At 55.0% G+C, this 16,111-nt stretch overlaps 5 protein-coding genes across 5 annotated transcripts; 1 reads left to right on the top strand and 4 right to left on the bottom strand.

The window, feature by feature from the left end:
- Window positions 1–409: 409 nt before the first annotated feature.
- GMORB2_4226 (sulfite reductase (NADPH) hemoprotein beta-component) lies at window positions 410–5,428 on the bottom strand (the record flags this gene model as incomplete). Its single annotated transcript, XM_035466201.1, has 4 exons — window positions 410–439; window positions 551–4,966; window positions 5,057–5,205; window positions 5,338–5,428. The coding sequence occupies 4 exons, from the start codon at window positions 5,426–5,428 to the stop codon at window positions 410–412; spliced, it is 4,686 nt and encodes a 1,561-aa protein (XP_035324038.1).
- A 1,556-nt stretch (window positions 5,429–6,984) lies between these two features.
- GMORB2_4225 (Inositolphosphorylceramide synthase subunit Kei1) lies at window positions 6,985–7,820 on the bottom strand (the record flags this gene model as incomplete). Its single annotated transcript, XM_035466200.1, has 2 exons — window positions 6,985–7,674; window positions 7,776–7,820. 2 exons carry the CDS (start codon window positions 7,818–7,820, stop codon window positions 6,985–6,987), a joined length of 735 nt encoding a protein of 244 aa, XP_035324037.1.
- A 1,071-nt stretch (window positions 7,821–8,891) lies between these two features.
- GMORB2_4224 (Ras-related protein Rab-6A) lies at window positions 8,892–9,968 on the bottom strand (the record flags this gene model as incomplete). The annotated part of the gene is made up of 6 exons (XM_035466199.1): window positions 8,892–8,947; window positions 9,074–9,352; window positions 9,454–9,583; window positions 9,663–9,751; window positions 9,836–9,861; window positions 9,922–9,968. The coding sequence occupies 6 exons, from the start codon at window positions 9,966–9,968 to the stop codon at window positions 8,892–8,894; spliced, it is 627 nt and encodes a 208-aa protein (XP_035324036.1).
- Window positions 9,969–10,641: 673 nt separating this feature from the next.
- On the top strand, window positions 10,642–12,041 carry GMORB2_4223 (nucleolar protein 53; the record flags this gene model as incomplete). Its single annotated transcript, XM_035466198.1, has 2 exons — window positions 10,642–10,790; window positions 10,859–12,041. The coding sequence occupies 2 exons, from the start codon at window positions 10,642–10,644 to the stop codon at window positions 12,039–12,041; spliced, it is 1,332 nt and encodes a 443-aa protein (XP_035324035.1).
- A 533-nt stretch (window positions 12,042–12,574) lies between these two features.
- GMORB2_4222 (NADH dehydrogenase) lies at window positions 12,575–14,753 on the bottom strand (the record flags this gene model as incomplete). Its single annotated transcript, XM_035466197.1, has 2 exons — window positions 12,575–12,591; window positions 12,701–14,753. The coding sequence occupies 2 exons, from the start codon at window positions 14,751–14,753 to the stop codon at window positions 12,575–12,577; spliced, it is 2,070 nt and encodes a 689-aa protein (XP_035324034.1).
- Between the last annotated feature and the right edge of the window lie 1,358 nt (window positions 14,754–16,111).

The following is a 16,111-nucleotide window of genomic DNA, read 5'->3' as shown; positions in this document are numbered from 1 at the left end:
AGTTTTGTTATAATATGTTTTGTGTGTAAAAAGGGAAACGTCTAATGTCGTACATTTATATGACCAGTTCAATACCATGACTTTATTACTCTTCTATACCTTACCTCGTCACTTGATATATTCACGAACGCAGCGAGAGCCATGACATTACCACGATTGGCGAGCGCAGCGAGAAGGCCACTCCACAGGAGGCCCCCAGCAGGGCCCCCGGAGGGATAATACGTTCAACAAGTGTTTGAGGTAATCTATCCTAAGTATATAGTTCGATATTTGGTATGCAAGAATTGAGGGAGGGGAAACAAGAGGAAAAAGCCATGTCCATTGCGCCGGCAGGAAAATAAAAAAAGGGGGGGGAATGTAAGAAAATGAAACGTTGGGCCTGGAGTCCTTGTACATGATATACGTCAATCTATTCCTCTTCCTCGTCGTCCTCGGGGATCTAAAGTTGATGTCAGTCAGTTTTTGTCTTGAGAGGAGCAGAAAGGAGAAGGGTAGACAAGAGAGAGAGAGAGAGGAAGGGAGAGAGAGAGGGAGGGGGGGGGGAACAAACATTGTCATGAAAGTTTTGGCCGTCGGTAGTAGCAGTGATGATACCAGAGCGAATGCAGAAATCACCGAAACGCTCACCATCCTGGCGCTCGAGAGCATACCTCTTGAGAAGGGGCTTCATGATGGCGAGAATCTCGTCCTCCTTGATGCTCTGACGGTAGAGCTTGTTGAGGCGCTGGCCGTGGTAGCCGCCGCCGAGGTACATGTTGTAGGCGCCGTAAGCCTTTCCGACAAAAGCCACCTCAGCGAGCCAGGGGCGGGCGCAGCCGTTGGGGCAGCCTGTCATGCGCATGACGATGGAGTCCTGGCGGAGGCCTACGTCCTCGAGGCAGCCCTCCAGCTTGGAGATGAGCACCGGCAGGTAGCGCTCCGACTCGGCCATGGCGAGGCCGCAGGTGGGGAAGGCCACGCAGGCAGACGAGCTGAGGCGCAGGCCCGAGAAGTGCAGGTTGTCCAGCTTGTAGTGCTTCATCAGCTCCTTGATCTGCGGCAGGTCCTCGTCGGCCACGTTGCTCATCATCAGATGCTGGTTACCCGTCAGGCGGAACTCGCCCTTCAGCACCTTGGCGATCTCGCGCAGCCCAGTCTTCATCCGGAACTCAGGCGTGTCCTCGATGCGGCCGTTCTCGATGAAAAATGTGAAGTGGTTCAGCCCGAACTCGTCCTTTTGCCACCCAAAGGTGTCGACGTTGCTCTTGAACTCAAACGGACGCTCCGGCTGGAATTTGTCACCCCACAGCTCCTCCACCTTGGCCCGGAACACGGGCACCGTCATGTCGTCAATGGTGTACTTGAGACGCGCATGCTTGCGGTTCTTACGGTCGCCGTAGTCGCGCTGCACCAGCATGATCTTCTCGCACGCAATGTGCACCTTGTCCGTGGGGCAGAAACCGAACATCCGGCCTGTCTGCGGGTACGTCTTCTTGTTGTTGTGCGTTGTGCCCATGCCGCCGCCGGCAAGGACGTTGAAGCCCTCAAGGCCGCCGTCCTTTCCCTTTATGGCGATGAGACCGACATCGTGCGCATACACGTCCGTGTCGTTGTGCGGCGGCACGGCGATAGTGATCTTGAACTTGCGAGGCAGGTACGTGGGACCGTACAGCGGCTCAAAGTCTTGAACGGCGTCTCCCGCCACCTGCATCTTCTTGTCGTTGTCGTCCGTCAACCAGATCTCGTGGTAGGCCGTCGTAGACGGCAGCAGGTGGTCGCTGATCTTCTGCGACACGGCGTGCACCTCGCGGTGGAACTTGGACTGCGTGGGTAGCGAGCTGCACATGACGTTGCGGTTGACGTCGCCGCAGGCGGCGATGGTCGTCATCAAAGACCGGTTGATGGCCTGCATGGCCGGCTTGAGCTTGCCCTTGACGATGCCGTGGAACTGGAACGTCTGGCGCGTCGTCAGCTTCATCGTCTCGTTGCCCAGCTCCATGCTGATGTCATCCATCTGGATCCACTGCTTGGGCGTCGAGATACCGCTGGGGAGTCGACAGCGAATCATGAAGGAGTAGGCGGGCTCGAGACCCTGCGCCTTGCGCTCGTCGCGCACGTCACGGTCATCCTGCATGTATGTGCCGTGGAACTTGGTCAGCTGCTGGTCCGCGGCTGAGATGGCGCCCGTCGTGGGGTCATTGAGACCTTCGACAATGGTACCGCGAAGGAAGTTGGACGCGAGCTTGATGTCCTCGTTGGTGATGGGCGGCGGCTCGTCGGCGAGGCCCTCGACATTGTCCACGCCCAGGGCGGTCCAGATCTTGGGCTCCCACTCCGAGTAGCCGGTCTGGAAGCCGTCGGGGTCCTGGTCGTCTCCCAGGCCCGTGTCTGCCAGGTGCCTGGCGCCCAGGTTGGTCAGGACGCGGTCCAGGTCCTTGGCGGGCTTGTTGTAGAAGATCTTGTCCTCCTTGCGGGGCCAATAGTGGCTGTCGCCCAGGCCGAAGACGGAGAAGTTGACCGTGGCGAGGTCCATGTCGGTCGTCTCCTTGATGGCCTCCCAGAAGGCGAGACCATTCTGGGGGAACTCGCCCTGACCGGCCGTGGACGTGATGAAGACAATGTTCTCCTCGGACGGCAGGTCCTCGAGGGGGTAGTCCTCCATGGCCATGACGGACGTCTTGAGGCCACGGGCGCGGCCGCGGTTGGCCAGGCGCTTGGCAATGGTGGTGGCATTGCCGTTGTCCGAGGCAAAGAGGACGGTGAGGGGGGCGCCCAGGAGGCCCTCGAGCAGTTGGTTGTAGGCATCCTTGGCCTTGCGCTTCTGTTGGGCACGAACCTCGGTGCCAAAGTCCTTGGCGAGGCTGGAGGCGAATTTGGGCTCCTTCTTCATCAGCTGGGTCAGCTGGTTGTCGCGATCGAGGAATTTCTTGAGCTCTTGCTTGATGAGCTCCGAGTCAAGGGAGAAGTTGGGCTCGCCCTTGGTCTCGTTCTGAGGATTCCAGCGGTACAGGGGCCAGTAGCCGGCGTCGACGGCCCTCTTGGTCTCCTGGAGGACGGTCAGGGCCGAGTCGGTCTCGCCAAAGTAGGGTAGGTAGGCCAGGACGACCGAAGGGCCGTCGAAGCGGTCAGCCTCGAGCATGGCCTGGAGGACCTGGGTGTAGGAGCTGTAGACGGCGGTGGAGGCGACGTAGGCGTTGCCAAAGTTCATGGCGTACAGGCCAATGTCCTTCTTGCGGCGCTGGGCGTCGGCGGCGGCCTTGGCCGAGTAGGGGGTCGAGTCGATGATGAGCATGTTGACATTCTCGCCCGAGGCCAGGACGTGGTGAACACCGGAGTTGCCCAGGTCGTAGGCCCAGGCGTCGGAGCCTATCAGCCACATGGACTCCTTACGGAACAGGGCCTTGTTGGCTAGCAGCTTCCTAGACAGGGCTGAGCCGTCCGTCTCGAGGCGAGCGACGACGTCATCGGCAAGCTCAGATGACTTGGCCGCGTCCGAGGCGCTCAGGGCCCAGCGGGCTAGCCAGTTGCGGGGACCATCGGTGATGAAGTCGTTGCTGCTGGCAGCGGCCTTGGCCTCGGCGACAAAGCGCTCGCGGAGCTCCTTGCGGGCCAGCAGGGAACCGAAGCCGAACTCGGGCCTGGCGACGACCGCCGACGAGATGCCGGCGTGGGTCGACTTGACGGCGTTGACAATGTGGGTCCTCTCGCCAAACAGCTGGTCCAGGATCTTGGTGTAGGCCGACTCGACTTTGGGGGCCTCGTCGTCCTTCTCGGTCAGGACCTCGGGAGCGTTACGGACGCCGACCTCGAGGTTCTGGATGGGCTTGGGCAACGTCAGGTTCTGGATGACGCCGCGGATGGCCTGGACGGTGACGGTGGGGTCGACGTATCCGACCTGGTAGCCGACGATGTGCTCGACGCCGCCGGGGCCGCTCTTGAGCGAGGTGAGGACATCGATGAGGGTGGGACCCCAGCGCGTCGTCTTACGGTGAATCTGCTCGAGGACAGCGATCCTCTTGACCGAGGCGGGGATGGCCTCGACCAGCCTGGAGCCAATCCAGGGCCTGTACAAGCGCGGGGTGATGATAGCGGCGTGATAGAAGACGTCTTCAGGCTTGGCGGCGTCGATGACCTGGGCAAAGGAACCGGCGTCGGAGCCAAAGATGAGGAGAGCGTTGGCAGCGTTGGCGGGGCCTGTATACTCAAAGGCACTGTAGGAGCGGTCGACGGCGGCCTGCAGCTGCTTCCAGATGGACGCGGCGGCGTCAAAGATGTCGGCCGAGGTGATCTGGGAGGTGAGGTTCGTCTCGACGGTGGTGGCGACAGAGACGGAGTCGCCCGACTCGCTAGCAGTGCTCGTCTTGGCCGACGTGTCCTTGGAGGAAGCCGTATCGCTGCCGCTGACGGCCTTGTCGGTAGGAGCAGGCGGAGCAGAAGCGACGCGAGCAGCAGACTCGTTGTCGGAAGTGGCGGTGCCAGCAGCGACGGCAGCGCCGGCCTCGGGGACGTTGTGCCAGGCAGTGGCGACGTGGCCATCGTCAGCGTAGATACCGTCGGCGGCGATGCGGGCAGCTTGGAACCTCCTGACGATATGCAGGTCGAGGATGTCACGGACAACGGTGGGGTCCTCGGTGTCGATGGGTTTGTCGTCGGCCGAGGTGGCCGGGGCGAAGAAGTGGATGACAGCCTTGCCGGTGCGGATAGCGAGGGCGTGAGCCGTCAGGGCCATGTCCTGTGCCTCCTGGAGGGACTCGGAGTGCAGAAAGGTGCATCCCGAGTTGCGAATGGAGGTGATTACCGAGTAGTCCGCAAAGTTGCGGGGCTCGAGCGAGACGTGGAGGACGACGGGGTAGTGGGCGAGCTTGTAGAGGTGAGGGACCGAGGCGAGCAGGATGGACGAGTTGGTGGTGACTGAGACGAGGCTGCCCGAGCGAATGGGGTCAAAGACGGAGAGGAGAGGGTCGGCATTGTGCCTGACGGAGAGGATCTGAAGGGGGGGGGGGAGGAAGAAGAAGAAAGTGTTTGTCAGTACTCGAAGTGGGGGATGTCGAGTATAGAGATAAAAGGTCTATCTTACCTCGGGGACGGCATCGGCTCGACTGGCGACGAGGCTGTGGTCCTTACGAGAAGCATAACGCTTCAGGTGAGAGGAGAAGGGAGAGTCGGTAGCCAGGGAAGGCTGAACCGAGATGATGACATCGCTGGAGAGGTAAGCGATTCTCGACACTATTGAAGTTGGTCAGCATTTTTTGTATTGTTTTTCAGTGTTTCACATCTCGCCACCATCACCATCATCATCACTGGGGAGGAGGAGGAGGAGGAGGAGGACAAAGGCATGGAAGGAGAGCAAAGACTTACCAGCCTCTTCAGGCGTGCGAATCTGATGAGACACAGCAGCAGCGTCCATCTTGGAATTGTCGACGGAGCTGGACCGAAAGAGAAAGGCCATGATGGAGAGAGAGCGGGGGGAGGGCCGCTTATGAGAAATCCGGGTCTCTGCGAGTGGAAGCGAAAAGCCCACCAGGGCTCGTGGGTAGAATGAACTTGAGATCCACTAAGGGGTCGCTCGTTTCCTCTTTTTTTCCTACTATTTTCTTTTAGTTGGTGAGAGGAGGAATGGGTCAATAGGAGAGTGAAATGTCTGGTTGCCCTCCTACTAAGGAATTACAATGGGGACTTGGAAAGGCGACGGCGGCGGCGTTGGCCACCAGGAGAGAGAAAAATTGACACTCCCCGCAATCCGGCCGGAGGAGGCATTGCGTGATTCTAGGAAAACAGAGCCAAGCGGCGGCTATACGCTAGCCTTATTTATATATAGTGTTAAATGCGGCACACAAATCATCAGTTGTGACCATTTTAAAAGATTGTGTAGATGGTGAAAAAGAAAACGAAAAAGTTGGGGAAAAAACAGGAATGAAAAACTAAAAGACTGTAATGCATGTGAATTGGCAATGGCAAGAGTATATGAGCCGTTCCTTCCGTCTGTTCTCGTTGTTCCTTCCTGAAACACTCACTACTTACATCTCATCACTATGAAAAATAACTTTCCTCTAGGAGCGAGAAAAAAGAAAGAACGAAGAAAAAAAAACCCCCAATCACGTACTCTTTAACCAATTGCGTCTGCCCTATTCGCAACCCTCCTTTTCCTTAATCCCTCCCCCGGCGTCCGATTCCCGGCTGTGGCGATGCCCCGCTTGTGGCCCGACAGACCGACAAAGCCGTAAATGGCGAAATTGCCTTTGCAGTCTCCGAATGCCGGACCTGGTCACATGAAATCCCACGAAATGTCCGGTTTTTTTTTTTTCAAGAGGGAGAGAGAGAGAGTCACTATGATCCTACAATCGTTACGAGTGCTGTCATCACGAATACGCATGTAGGATAAAGATTATGCATCCAACACCATCACGCCAATTACTAATTCATACCTCTAGGACCCTGTATTTTCAATTCCCATTTCCCGACCCGGCCCGTTGACACGCTTGTCGGTCCTTGACTGTCTGAGTCCTCTCGACTTTGCCGTCGCAGGAGAGTGTGTATTATGTAACACTGTATAAAAAGTATGTGTCGACACTGTGTTTTATCGTCAAGATAGCTAGTAGTGTATTGTATAATTAATATTCTGCCTTGTGGTATCCTGTGAATTATCATTATGACATCTGGTGTATTATGTAATTAATATTCTGTCTTGTGGTATCCCTTTTGCTGTGCCCCCCTTGATGATGCGACGTTGTGATGATTGTGCGGATAGTGCAATTGAATGGCCTTGACCCGCGACTGGTGGTCGATGATGTGTTTTCTTTCGTCTTCTCCTTGAAAACCGCTATTTTTTTTTTCGCCTTGCATTTTTGCTGAATGAAATGCAGGACATACCCTGCTTCCAGCGCACTCCCATAGCACAACCGGATTGTATTAAAAGTAGTGACCTCCCTTAAAATTCCATCCTATCCTTCAGATGGAGAGGTGGGAGGGGGGAGGAGCAGAAGAATAGTAGGATGGAATATTCCCCTACGAAAAGTCTCTGGCCTTGGCAGAGACAGACCCCTTGGTAGACGCTCCCTCGGGCGTCCAGCCAGCAAGAGGCTGCTCGAGCCAGTAACCCCTGATGAAAGAGACCATGGTGCGACCGGCCCTGCCCCTGCGGCCCTGGCCGTCGGGCAGGTTCTGGGCAAAGGGCCCGTCGGGGGAGTCGACGACGTCAGCCTCACCGTTGATGACGAGGGTCTGCACGGTAGACTGGATGACCTGGCGGGCAAAGGACATGACGACGAGGGAGTAATAGATGCGCACGAGCGTGTGGGCGACGAGCAACACCATGCTGGCGGCCGTCTCGCGGGGCGGGGCCCCGACGGTGGCCACGGCCACGGTGCCAATGTTGCCCACCTTGGTGGTGGTGGTGGCTGGGTACCAGGTCGATCCGAAGGCCACCGTGTCGGCCGTGTTCACCGTCGTGTCCACCACGTACAGCCACGCCAGCGCCAGGCACTCGACTGCGCTCTGTCGGCGGATGTGCGGCGCCAGGTACACCACCACCCCCAGCGACACGAGCGAGTACACGTACGTCGCCAGCTGCAGCAGCGACAGCTGGTACCCGGTCAGGATGGCCAGCAGACCGTACACGCCCGTCACCTTGTTCAGTATCAGCATCAGCGTGATCAGCTCCGTGCCCGTCTGCAGGCTGATGAAGCCGAACAGGTTCTGTTGTTGCCGTCGAGGATGATCGTCAGTAATGATGGGTCACGTGCGCGCTTCTCCTCCTCCTCCTCCTCCTCCTCTATGATAGGGGGGAATGGGCTCACCTTGGGTCGCGGCACCCGCAGGTAGAGGCTCGTAAATCTTGACATGGTGCGTATTGTCAAAGTCGGTGCGCGCTCGAGTCGGGAAATGCAGAATGAATGAGGAGGGAAAGTAGAAGATGGGAGAGTCTAGAGAAGAGCCCAGGGGGAGGAAATGACAAGCGCCAAGGAGTCGGGTTCGGGGTTTTCGGGACCAGCGGATATTATGCAACGAAATGCAATATCATAGGCCTATTGTTGTGTGACTAATATGAGGTACCTATTCGACAGCCAGGTTCGTATGTGACAAGTAGGTACCGAGTGTTATGTATCACGTACATGTAGAGCCAGGGTCAAATCCAAACAGCCGCAGCCCAGCATATCTGTTATAGAATAGACACAAATTTCGTCCTCATTTCTACATTAGCTAGGACGTAATTTACATGTCTTCCATCCCTCTGATTGTCGAACTGGTCGTGCGATAATCACACTAGACAGGGACACATAAGCTGAGCAGGTTGAACTCAAGCAGCGCTAGATGTCCTAGCCTACCCTGGACCTATCTTCTCAGGGGCTTCAGTAATATATCATCTACATGTACTACTTGATTTACCATGATTGTCTAATAAAACAATGCCATATAATAAAGATGAGTACTACCAATTATACGGAGCACAATAGATAAGAGCCTGCCTCTAAATCAGGTCTAACATTCTCCTTCACCTCGGGTGTTGGCTACCAGTATACTTGATACAAACATCCCATACCATCTACCACAAGCTGAACCACCCTCATCCCAAGCCAGACAGATGATACCACATTCGAAATATTGAGATCAAGTACTGAAAGATAAGAAAAAAAATATATATATAAACCCCGTTTATCAGATTGCTGCCTCATAATGCCAACCTGCTCTTCCTCTCCTTGTCTCTTCTGTGTCCGAAGATAAGTGTATGCTGCTACTTCTCCCCCTTTTCTCCCCGGTCCAGACACCCCTTTCCCCTTAGTTGGTCACTATTGCACCGACCAACATGTACCTAGGGACTGAACTGGATAAAAACATACACCAAGATGGAATAAAAAAAGCTTCCGTTTAATGTACTCTCTCTCTCTCTCTCCTTCTCTTTGAATGCGCGTACCCTAACAGGCACATCCCTCCTGAGCAGTCTGGCTCTGGCTCGTCTTGACATCAATCACTACAGCTTGTTAGCATTGTTTCGATCATGACCCTCAAGGAGAGCGGAAAGAGAAATCGATAGAGGGGAAAAAAATTGTAGAAGGATAGGGGAAAAGGAGGGAAGGAGAGAGAAAGGGGTACATACTTTGGCTAGAAGCTTGGGCTGCAGCATCAGACCCTTCCATACCAGGCAGCGCCTGTGCTATCCTCTTGAAGAGGTTCTTGACATTATGTCCAAGCTTGGCACTCGTCTCGACAAACATGAGGCTGTTCCTCTTGGCCTCGTCTTCTCCCTGCTGCGTCGTCACCTCTCGCTTGTCGTTGAGATCAGTCTTGTTGCCCACTAGGACGATGATGACGTCGTTGCCACGCTCGGCTCGCACGTCGTCAATCCACTTCTTGGTGTTTTGGAATGACTTGGCGTCTGTATTGTAGAGGCAATGCGTCAGAATGGTTCCTTTCCCCCCTGTTCTTCCCTTGCCTGTGTGTTTCTTCACCATTCCCTCTCTTTTCAAATAAACATACTCGAAATGTCATAGACGACAACGGCAACACTTGAATCGCGAATGTACGATGGGATCAAGCTGCGGAATCGCTCCTGTCCCGCCGTGTCCCATAGCTGAAGTCGTACCGTCCTGTCCTCGAGGTACATGGTCTATCACAGTCACAGTCAGACTCTCTTCCCGCTCGCTCTTCACTTGTCAATGTTCCTCTTTGGGGTGCATTCTTCGGACCTTGGATAGAAAGTCGATACCAATAGTGGCTTGGTACATATTATCGAACGAGTCGTACATGAACCGCGTAATCAGGGAAGTCTTTCCAACTGTTCTATACATCAGTGATCGGAAGCCATCATTCGCCCTGTCTGAACAGCCCGGTAATAATAGAGAAAAGCAGATAAACATACCACTTTGCTCGCCCAAAAACACCAGCCTATATTGCCAACATCGTTAGTGCCAACCAAACCATTGTATCCATTCTCTCAGCACCTACTTGAATTTCTTCAAGGGGTTGTTGTATGACCCTCCTGCCTGCGCCATCTTGGAGGCGGTTCCGTATGCGGTTGTTGCTGTGCTTCAAACTAATTCGCTCCCCGGTTCGGACGTTGGTGTCGGGCGTCAGGGGGGGTCGTCAACCGCGGGGGGGTGGGTGCGCGCGGGGGAGGGGGAAGGGAGGAGAGGACAAAGCAAGTGAGAGATGAGCTGCGTCGACGTGCGTATCCTTCGTTGGTAGATAAATCTGGTGAGAGGAAGAGAGAGGAACAGAGCAGGTCGAGAGTCGGTGTAATGTGCTGAAGCTTGGGACAATGGGCGACGTCGTTGATAATGTCGGAGAGCCAAGCTGTACTATTGACGGACAGTTTACCTTTGGGTACTGCTATTCACCGTAATACGCCTTCACGTGGGTGAACGGTGACCAAAACGGAAATTACGGTGGGTCTGGAAAACAGATTGATTACCTGGTTCCGTTTATAACGGAGACACCGTACCGCAAGCTTGGGGTCTCCTGTTAGGTTAGCGCCTTCCGTCTTTGTCGGTCAATGGCCTATGGCACTTATTACCCCACTAAAAAAAAAAGTAGATTGTGCCTTCTTTGTTCGTCAAAACCTCGTCCGCGCCTTCCTTTTGTGTATCACGTCCTCCGCCGTTCAGCAAGAACAGGAACTGCATCCTCTGCCTGCTGGACTTCTCCTCTTCCAACACATTAGTCAAAATGCCCGTAATAAAGGGCCCATCATCAGGGGACGCCCCGAGTTCCTACAAGCAGCCTTCCCGAAAGGGCAAGAAGTCATGGCGCAAGAACGTCGACGTCACAGAGGTTCAGAAGGGTCTTGAGGACCTGAACGAAGAAATCATTCGAGGGTGAGTCTCTCTCCATACCTCTTCACCTGTTTGTGTTTTCTCAAAACTCGCATACTGACAATAAACAGTGGTGTCATCAAAGAAAAGGAAGCTGCAGACCTCTTCACCCTCGACATCAAAGGCGACATCCAGACGGCCAATAAGAACAAGTCTGCCAAGAAGACTCTGAAGTCGGACGAGATTCTCGCTGAGAGGTCCTCAGTTCCTGCAGTAGACACGCGCAAGCGCCCTGCTGCGCACTTGACAAAGATAACAGACGGCGTTGTTTCCACCAAGCGTCACAAGGCCGACTGGGTCTCCCAAAAGGAACTGGGCCGTCTGAAGCGTGTGGCAGATGGACAGCACGACAACACCGTTGAAGTGACGGATGCTACGTTTGATATCTGGGCGGAAGATGCCCCGACTGCACTGGAACCTAAGCAGGACCCCAAATTCGACTTTCTCCCTAAGCAAGCAAAGCCCAAGGCCCCCAAGTCCATGAAGCAGAAGCCTATCTCTCTGTTGGCTAGCAACAAGCCTATCAAGGCGGTTAAGGCGCCTTCGAGTGGCCACAGCTACAACCCTTCCTTCGAGGCTTACGAGAAGCGTCTGAGCGAGGAGGGTGCCAAGGCCGTGGAGGCAGAGCGCAAGCGTCTCGAGCAGGAAGAAGCCGAGCGGGTCAGGGCTGAGGCTCTGGCTCGATCTGCCACCGAGGCCGAGGCCGCTGATGCACGTGCCGAACTTTCAGAGTGGGAGGAAGATTCCGAGTGGGAGGGTTTCCAGAGTGACGCCGAGGGCACTGTCGCCGCGAAGCGTCCAAAGCGCAAGACCCTGCAACAGCGCAAGAGTGCGGAGCGCCGCAAGGCAGACGAGCGCCTGGCCAAGCATAAGGAGGCCATGAAGCAGCGTCGCAGACAGGAGAACCGCATCGCAGAGATTGCCGAAGAGGTTGCAAACAAGCAGCAAGCACTCCAGACCCTGGAAAACAAGGACTCAGATGCGGACGACGACGACGACGACGACGACGATGAGAAGCTGCGCAGGAGGCAGCTTGGCAAATTCAAGCTGCCGGAGAAAGACCTGGAACTTATCCTCCCCGATGAATTGCAGGGAAGCCTGCGTCTGCTGAGACCCGAGGGCAACCTTCTTAAGGACCGGTACCGCAACATGCTCCTGCGGGGCAAGGTTGAGGCTAGAAGACACATTCCCTTCAAGAAGCAGGCCAAGCGTAAGGTGACGGAAAAGTGGACGTACAAGGATTTTGTCCTTTGAGCCTTGGGGTTCATTTTTTATCTTTCTGTTTCCTTTTCACATCTTTCTTTCCAGAGTTACTATGTAGATGGGCAGGGGTTTATCAAGATGAATGACAAGGTTGCTACTGGTACTGGGGTACGTACTGCTGCTGCTGCGAAGGCGTTGTTTGATTATAAAAGTCTTTTTTGTATTGTTGCATTCAACGAGTATATATATATGAGGTATTGTTCTACAATTGTCTTCTTTCCAATATTTTCTATCAATCGACTTGGTGGCTCATATGACTTTAGACTCTGAATGACTTTGTTTCCTTTATAACCACAAAAAAAAAAAGGGAGTTCAACTCCAAGGTGTGAAGAAAGGAGCGTAACTCCAAAAAAAAAAAGAAACAAAGAAAAGTATCAATGCAATGCCATTTCTCTTCCCACCCAACACTCATTTTTAATAAGGACACGCAAGAAAAATGACATAGAAAAAGACAAAAAAAAACAGATTCTACTCAGTATAAAAAGAAAAGTTATCAAGTGTCTGAAAATCACAAGGACATGCGCTTAGAAGCTCATGAGATCTAATTGTTACCGGTTAGCTTCGATTCAGGAATGTAGAGAAAGAGGGAAAAGGAAAGTGACAAGGGAAGAAATTAGGAGGGAAACTAGAGAGGCGAAAAAAAAACTCACCCCGACCGAAACATGCTCGCTTAGCCCAGTCCATCGCCATCAAACTACGAGTACGCAGACTGACGCTCTGAGCAAAGTAGACGGATCGCCAGGTGTATACGGCCCACAGGCCACCGGCCAAGTTCCAGCCCTCACCCAGATCAAAGACGGCCGAGTTTCCAATGTAGGCCAGGCTGCCGAGGTGCTTGTACTCAAAGGCACTATAGGCGGCCGCGTCGAGGTCACCGTCGCGGACGTCGTTGAGGGCCAGGCCGGCTGACAGGCGGGCGACCTTGTTGAACTTGTGGGCGAGGTAGCGGCCCTGCTGGTGGGCGCGCTGGGCGGTGGCGGGCAGCGACGTCAGCTTGCTGTCGATCTGCTTGAGGAGCTCGCGCAGCTCGCCGTAGTCGAGGGCGCCGTCCTGATCCTTGTCGAACTCGTAGAAGAGCTTGTCGAGGCGTTTGAGATGGTCCGAGGCCTGGGGGAAGCGCTTGCGCACCTCGTGGGCCATCTGGCACCAGTCGCTAAAGTGCAGCTTGACCGTCTCCGGGTCGTTGCCACGACGCCACGAAATGGTGCGCAGGAAGGTGATGATGTGGTCGGCAATATTGTTCTGCACCGTCGAGCAGTCGCCAATGGCGTAGACATCACCCAGGGGAGCACCGTTGAGGCGCAGGTGCGTGTCGGTCTCGAGGGCGTGGCGGTTGGTCTGGTAAGAGCCGAGCTTGTCCGACAGCTTCTTGCTCAACGTCGTGGGGGCCACGCCTGTAGACCAGAGGCAAAATCCGGTAGGGAGCTCCTTGGTGACGACGGATCCGTCCGCCTGCTTCTGGCTAAAGATGATCTTGTCGGGCAGCACCTCCTTAACTCGCGAGTTTGTCAGGACCTCGACCTGGTCACGCGAGAAGCGCTCCTCGGCGTACTTGGACACGGCCTCATCGTACGTGTTGAGGATGTGGCTGCGGCTTTGGATGATGTGGACCGAGATCTCGTTGCGTAGCAGGCGGGGGAAGTAGTGCGACAGGTCTTCGTTCAGGAGATCGTACAGTTCGGCGGCAAACTCGACACCAGTGGGACCGCCACCGCTGATGACAAAGGACAGTAGACGTTTCCTCTCGGCATCGGTGGTGGTGGGCAGGCAGGCAAGTTCACAGTTGCGGATGATGCGGTTGCGGATACCACGGGCGTCGTCAATGTTCTTAAGGAAGAAGGCGTTCTCAAGACCCTTGACGCCGTGGGGGTTGGTCACGGAGCCGACGCCGATAACGAGCTTATCATAGGGGACGTAGAAGCGCTTCTCCTGACCGTCAATACCAACCTGAGAGACCTCGACGAGCTTTTCGGAGAACTCGACGTCTTCGGCCTTGGCGCGGATGAAGTGGCCACCGCAGCCGCGAAGGACTCGGCGGATAGGCTCGACAAGGGAACGCAGCTCGAGGGTACCGACGGTGGCCGAAGGGAGCATGGGGGTGAACAGGAAGTAGTTGGTGGGAGCGATAACGGTGACATGGTACTGATCGGGGTCGAGGTCCTTGAGGAGGGCAACGCTGCCCCAGCCGCCGCCGAGAACGACGAGACGGGGCTTCTGGACCTGCCTGCGGTTCTCTTCGGAGTCGTTGTCGTCGATAAAGGCCTCGGCAATGGGCAGGTTCTTGGGGCCACCCCTCCTGGGGTTGAGAGCAAGCTGAGGCACCTCAATATCGCATTGCGTGCTATACTCCTTATAGGTGGAGGCATCGTAGATGAAGAAGGCGACAATGGCGACACCAAGAACGGACAGAGAGGCACCGATGAAGGCGGCGGTGCGGTAGGCGACAATGACGAGGCGCGACTTGGTAGGGACAGGCGGCTTGCCCGACAACAAGCGCACCAGCTTGCGACCGGTCGATATGGTCGGGCGTGTCAGCGCGGTGGCTCCCTTATCTCCAGCCTTGGGCAGGTTGGCCACTGTCCGCGACTGTTGACGGCACAGGAAGACGATGCTGGAGGATTGGAAGGGCGAGGCCCTAGCCGAGCATCGGATACCGGCGGCCAAGGGGCGCACCACCGGTGCGCGGAAGGCGACGGGGTGCATGGCAGCGGGGAGGGGGAGGGGGATGATGCTAAGATGCGATGATGCCAACGAAGGAATAGAAAGAAAAAAAAGAGGGAGAAAAAAAAGATTAAGCTCAATGAGCTCAAGACGAGAAGCCCATAGACCAAACAGGGATTGAGAGGGCCGGATTCTGCCTCAGGCGACAGGACGCCAAAAAAGGGTGGGTGGATTGATAGTGGTAGGCTGTAATCTGTACTTGTAATAGTACCGAGTACTCGTATCGTAGAGGCGCTGGGCACATTTGAGGCTCTGCGCTTGGCTTGGTCTCGTTGCAACGCGTTTGGAGCGATTTTTTCTTCTTTTTTTGGTGGGACGCCCTCGGGAGACGACCTCGCAGATCCGGCGGAGCCAACCAGAGCTTGCTCGGAGATATTGGGTCAGGGTACGGGGATTGTATCAAGCACGAGATATATGTAATATGTATATTTATTATGGAGTCAGACGGGGGGGGGGGATAGATAAAGATAGAGAGAGAGAGAGAGAGAGAGAGAGAAAGAGAAGGAAATAAGGTGGCAATCACGAGAGCGACGAGGGCTGCTCCTGCCATGCTAACCACTGCTGCTCCTTCCTACCAATGCCAATCCAGATGAATGAGCTACGAGCAAAACGAGGACGTTGGTGCAAGTGCAGCCCATCCGCGCTTGCCAGTTGTTTATTTGGCTAGGCTCATGGTGAATCTCTGGCGTCATACATGAGCCCCAGTATCCCATTTTGGGTAGCCCTGGGCCCTGGCCCCTCTCCTAGAGCCCTTCTGGTACGCTGAGTATATATGTATGAGCGGATACCAGGGTACACGGGTCTCATTCGCTTTCAGCCATAATTGCAGCCATTGCATCGGGTACCCAGATAATATATATACTTTGACCCTGAACCCTTCCCACGTATTATATGTCCTAGCGCCCATTTCATCCCGCCGCTGCCGCAAACCTCTCAAGTTCAAGTCGGAGTCCCGGGCGTTCAGGTGGAGAAAGTCCATCCTAGACCACCGAGGTAGCGCCTTCCCCCCCCTGGGCTGTCATTATGTATTTATTACTCGCAAAGCCACTGGCTCTTGCCGTAGAAGGAGCGAATCATTCTCGGCACTATTATATATGTACTCGTAATGATTTTTTTTCTCTCGCCCCTTCTTGGACCGCAGCAAGTGGGTAGGTATGTGATGTCCGGCCCCGACTCCATAGTACCTGCCCTCTTTTTAATTACAGTGTCCCACGTCCCTTCGCTTCTAAGCTCGCCTGTCCGTCGGTATCCGCGATGCCGTCTCGGCCTGTCCCCTCTGCTCACCGCCGATAGAACATCTCCGTATTACGAGTGCCCTCGGTATTCTTTTGGTTGCTATT

This window comes from Geosmithia morbida (genome assembly GCF_012550715.1).
Source record: "Geosmithia morbida isolate 1262 chromosome Unknown scaffold_2, whole genome shotgun sequence".
Taxonomy (NCBI): domain Eukaryota; kingdom Fungi; phylum Ascomycota; class Sordariomycetes; order Hypocreales; family Bionectriaceae; genus Geosmithia; species Geosmithia morbida.
The sequence above is the reverse complement of the archived record's forward strand: the minus strand, read 5'-3'. Positions and strand labels throughout refer to the sequence as shown.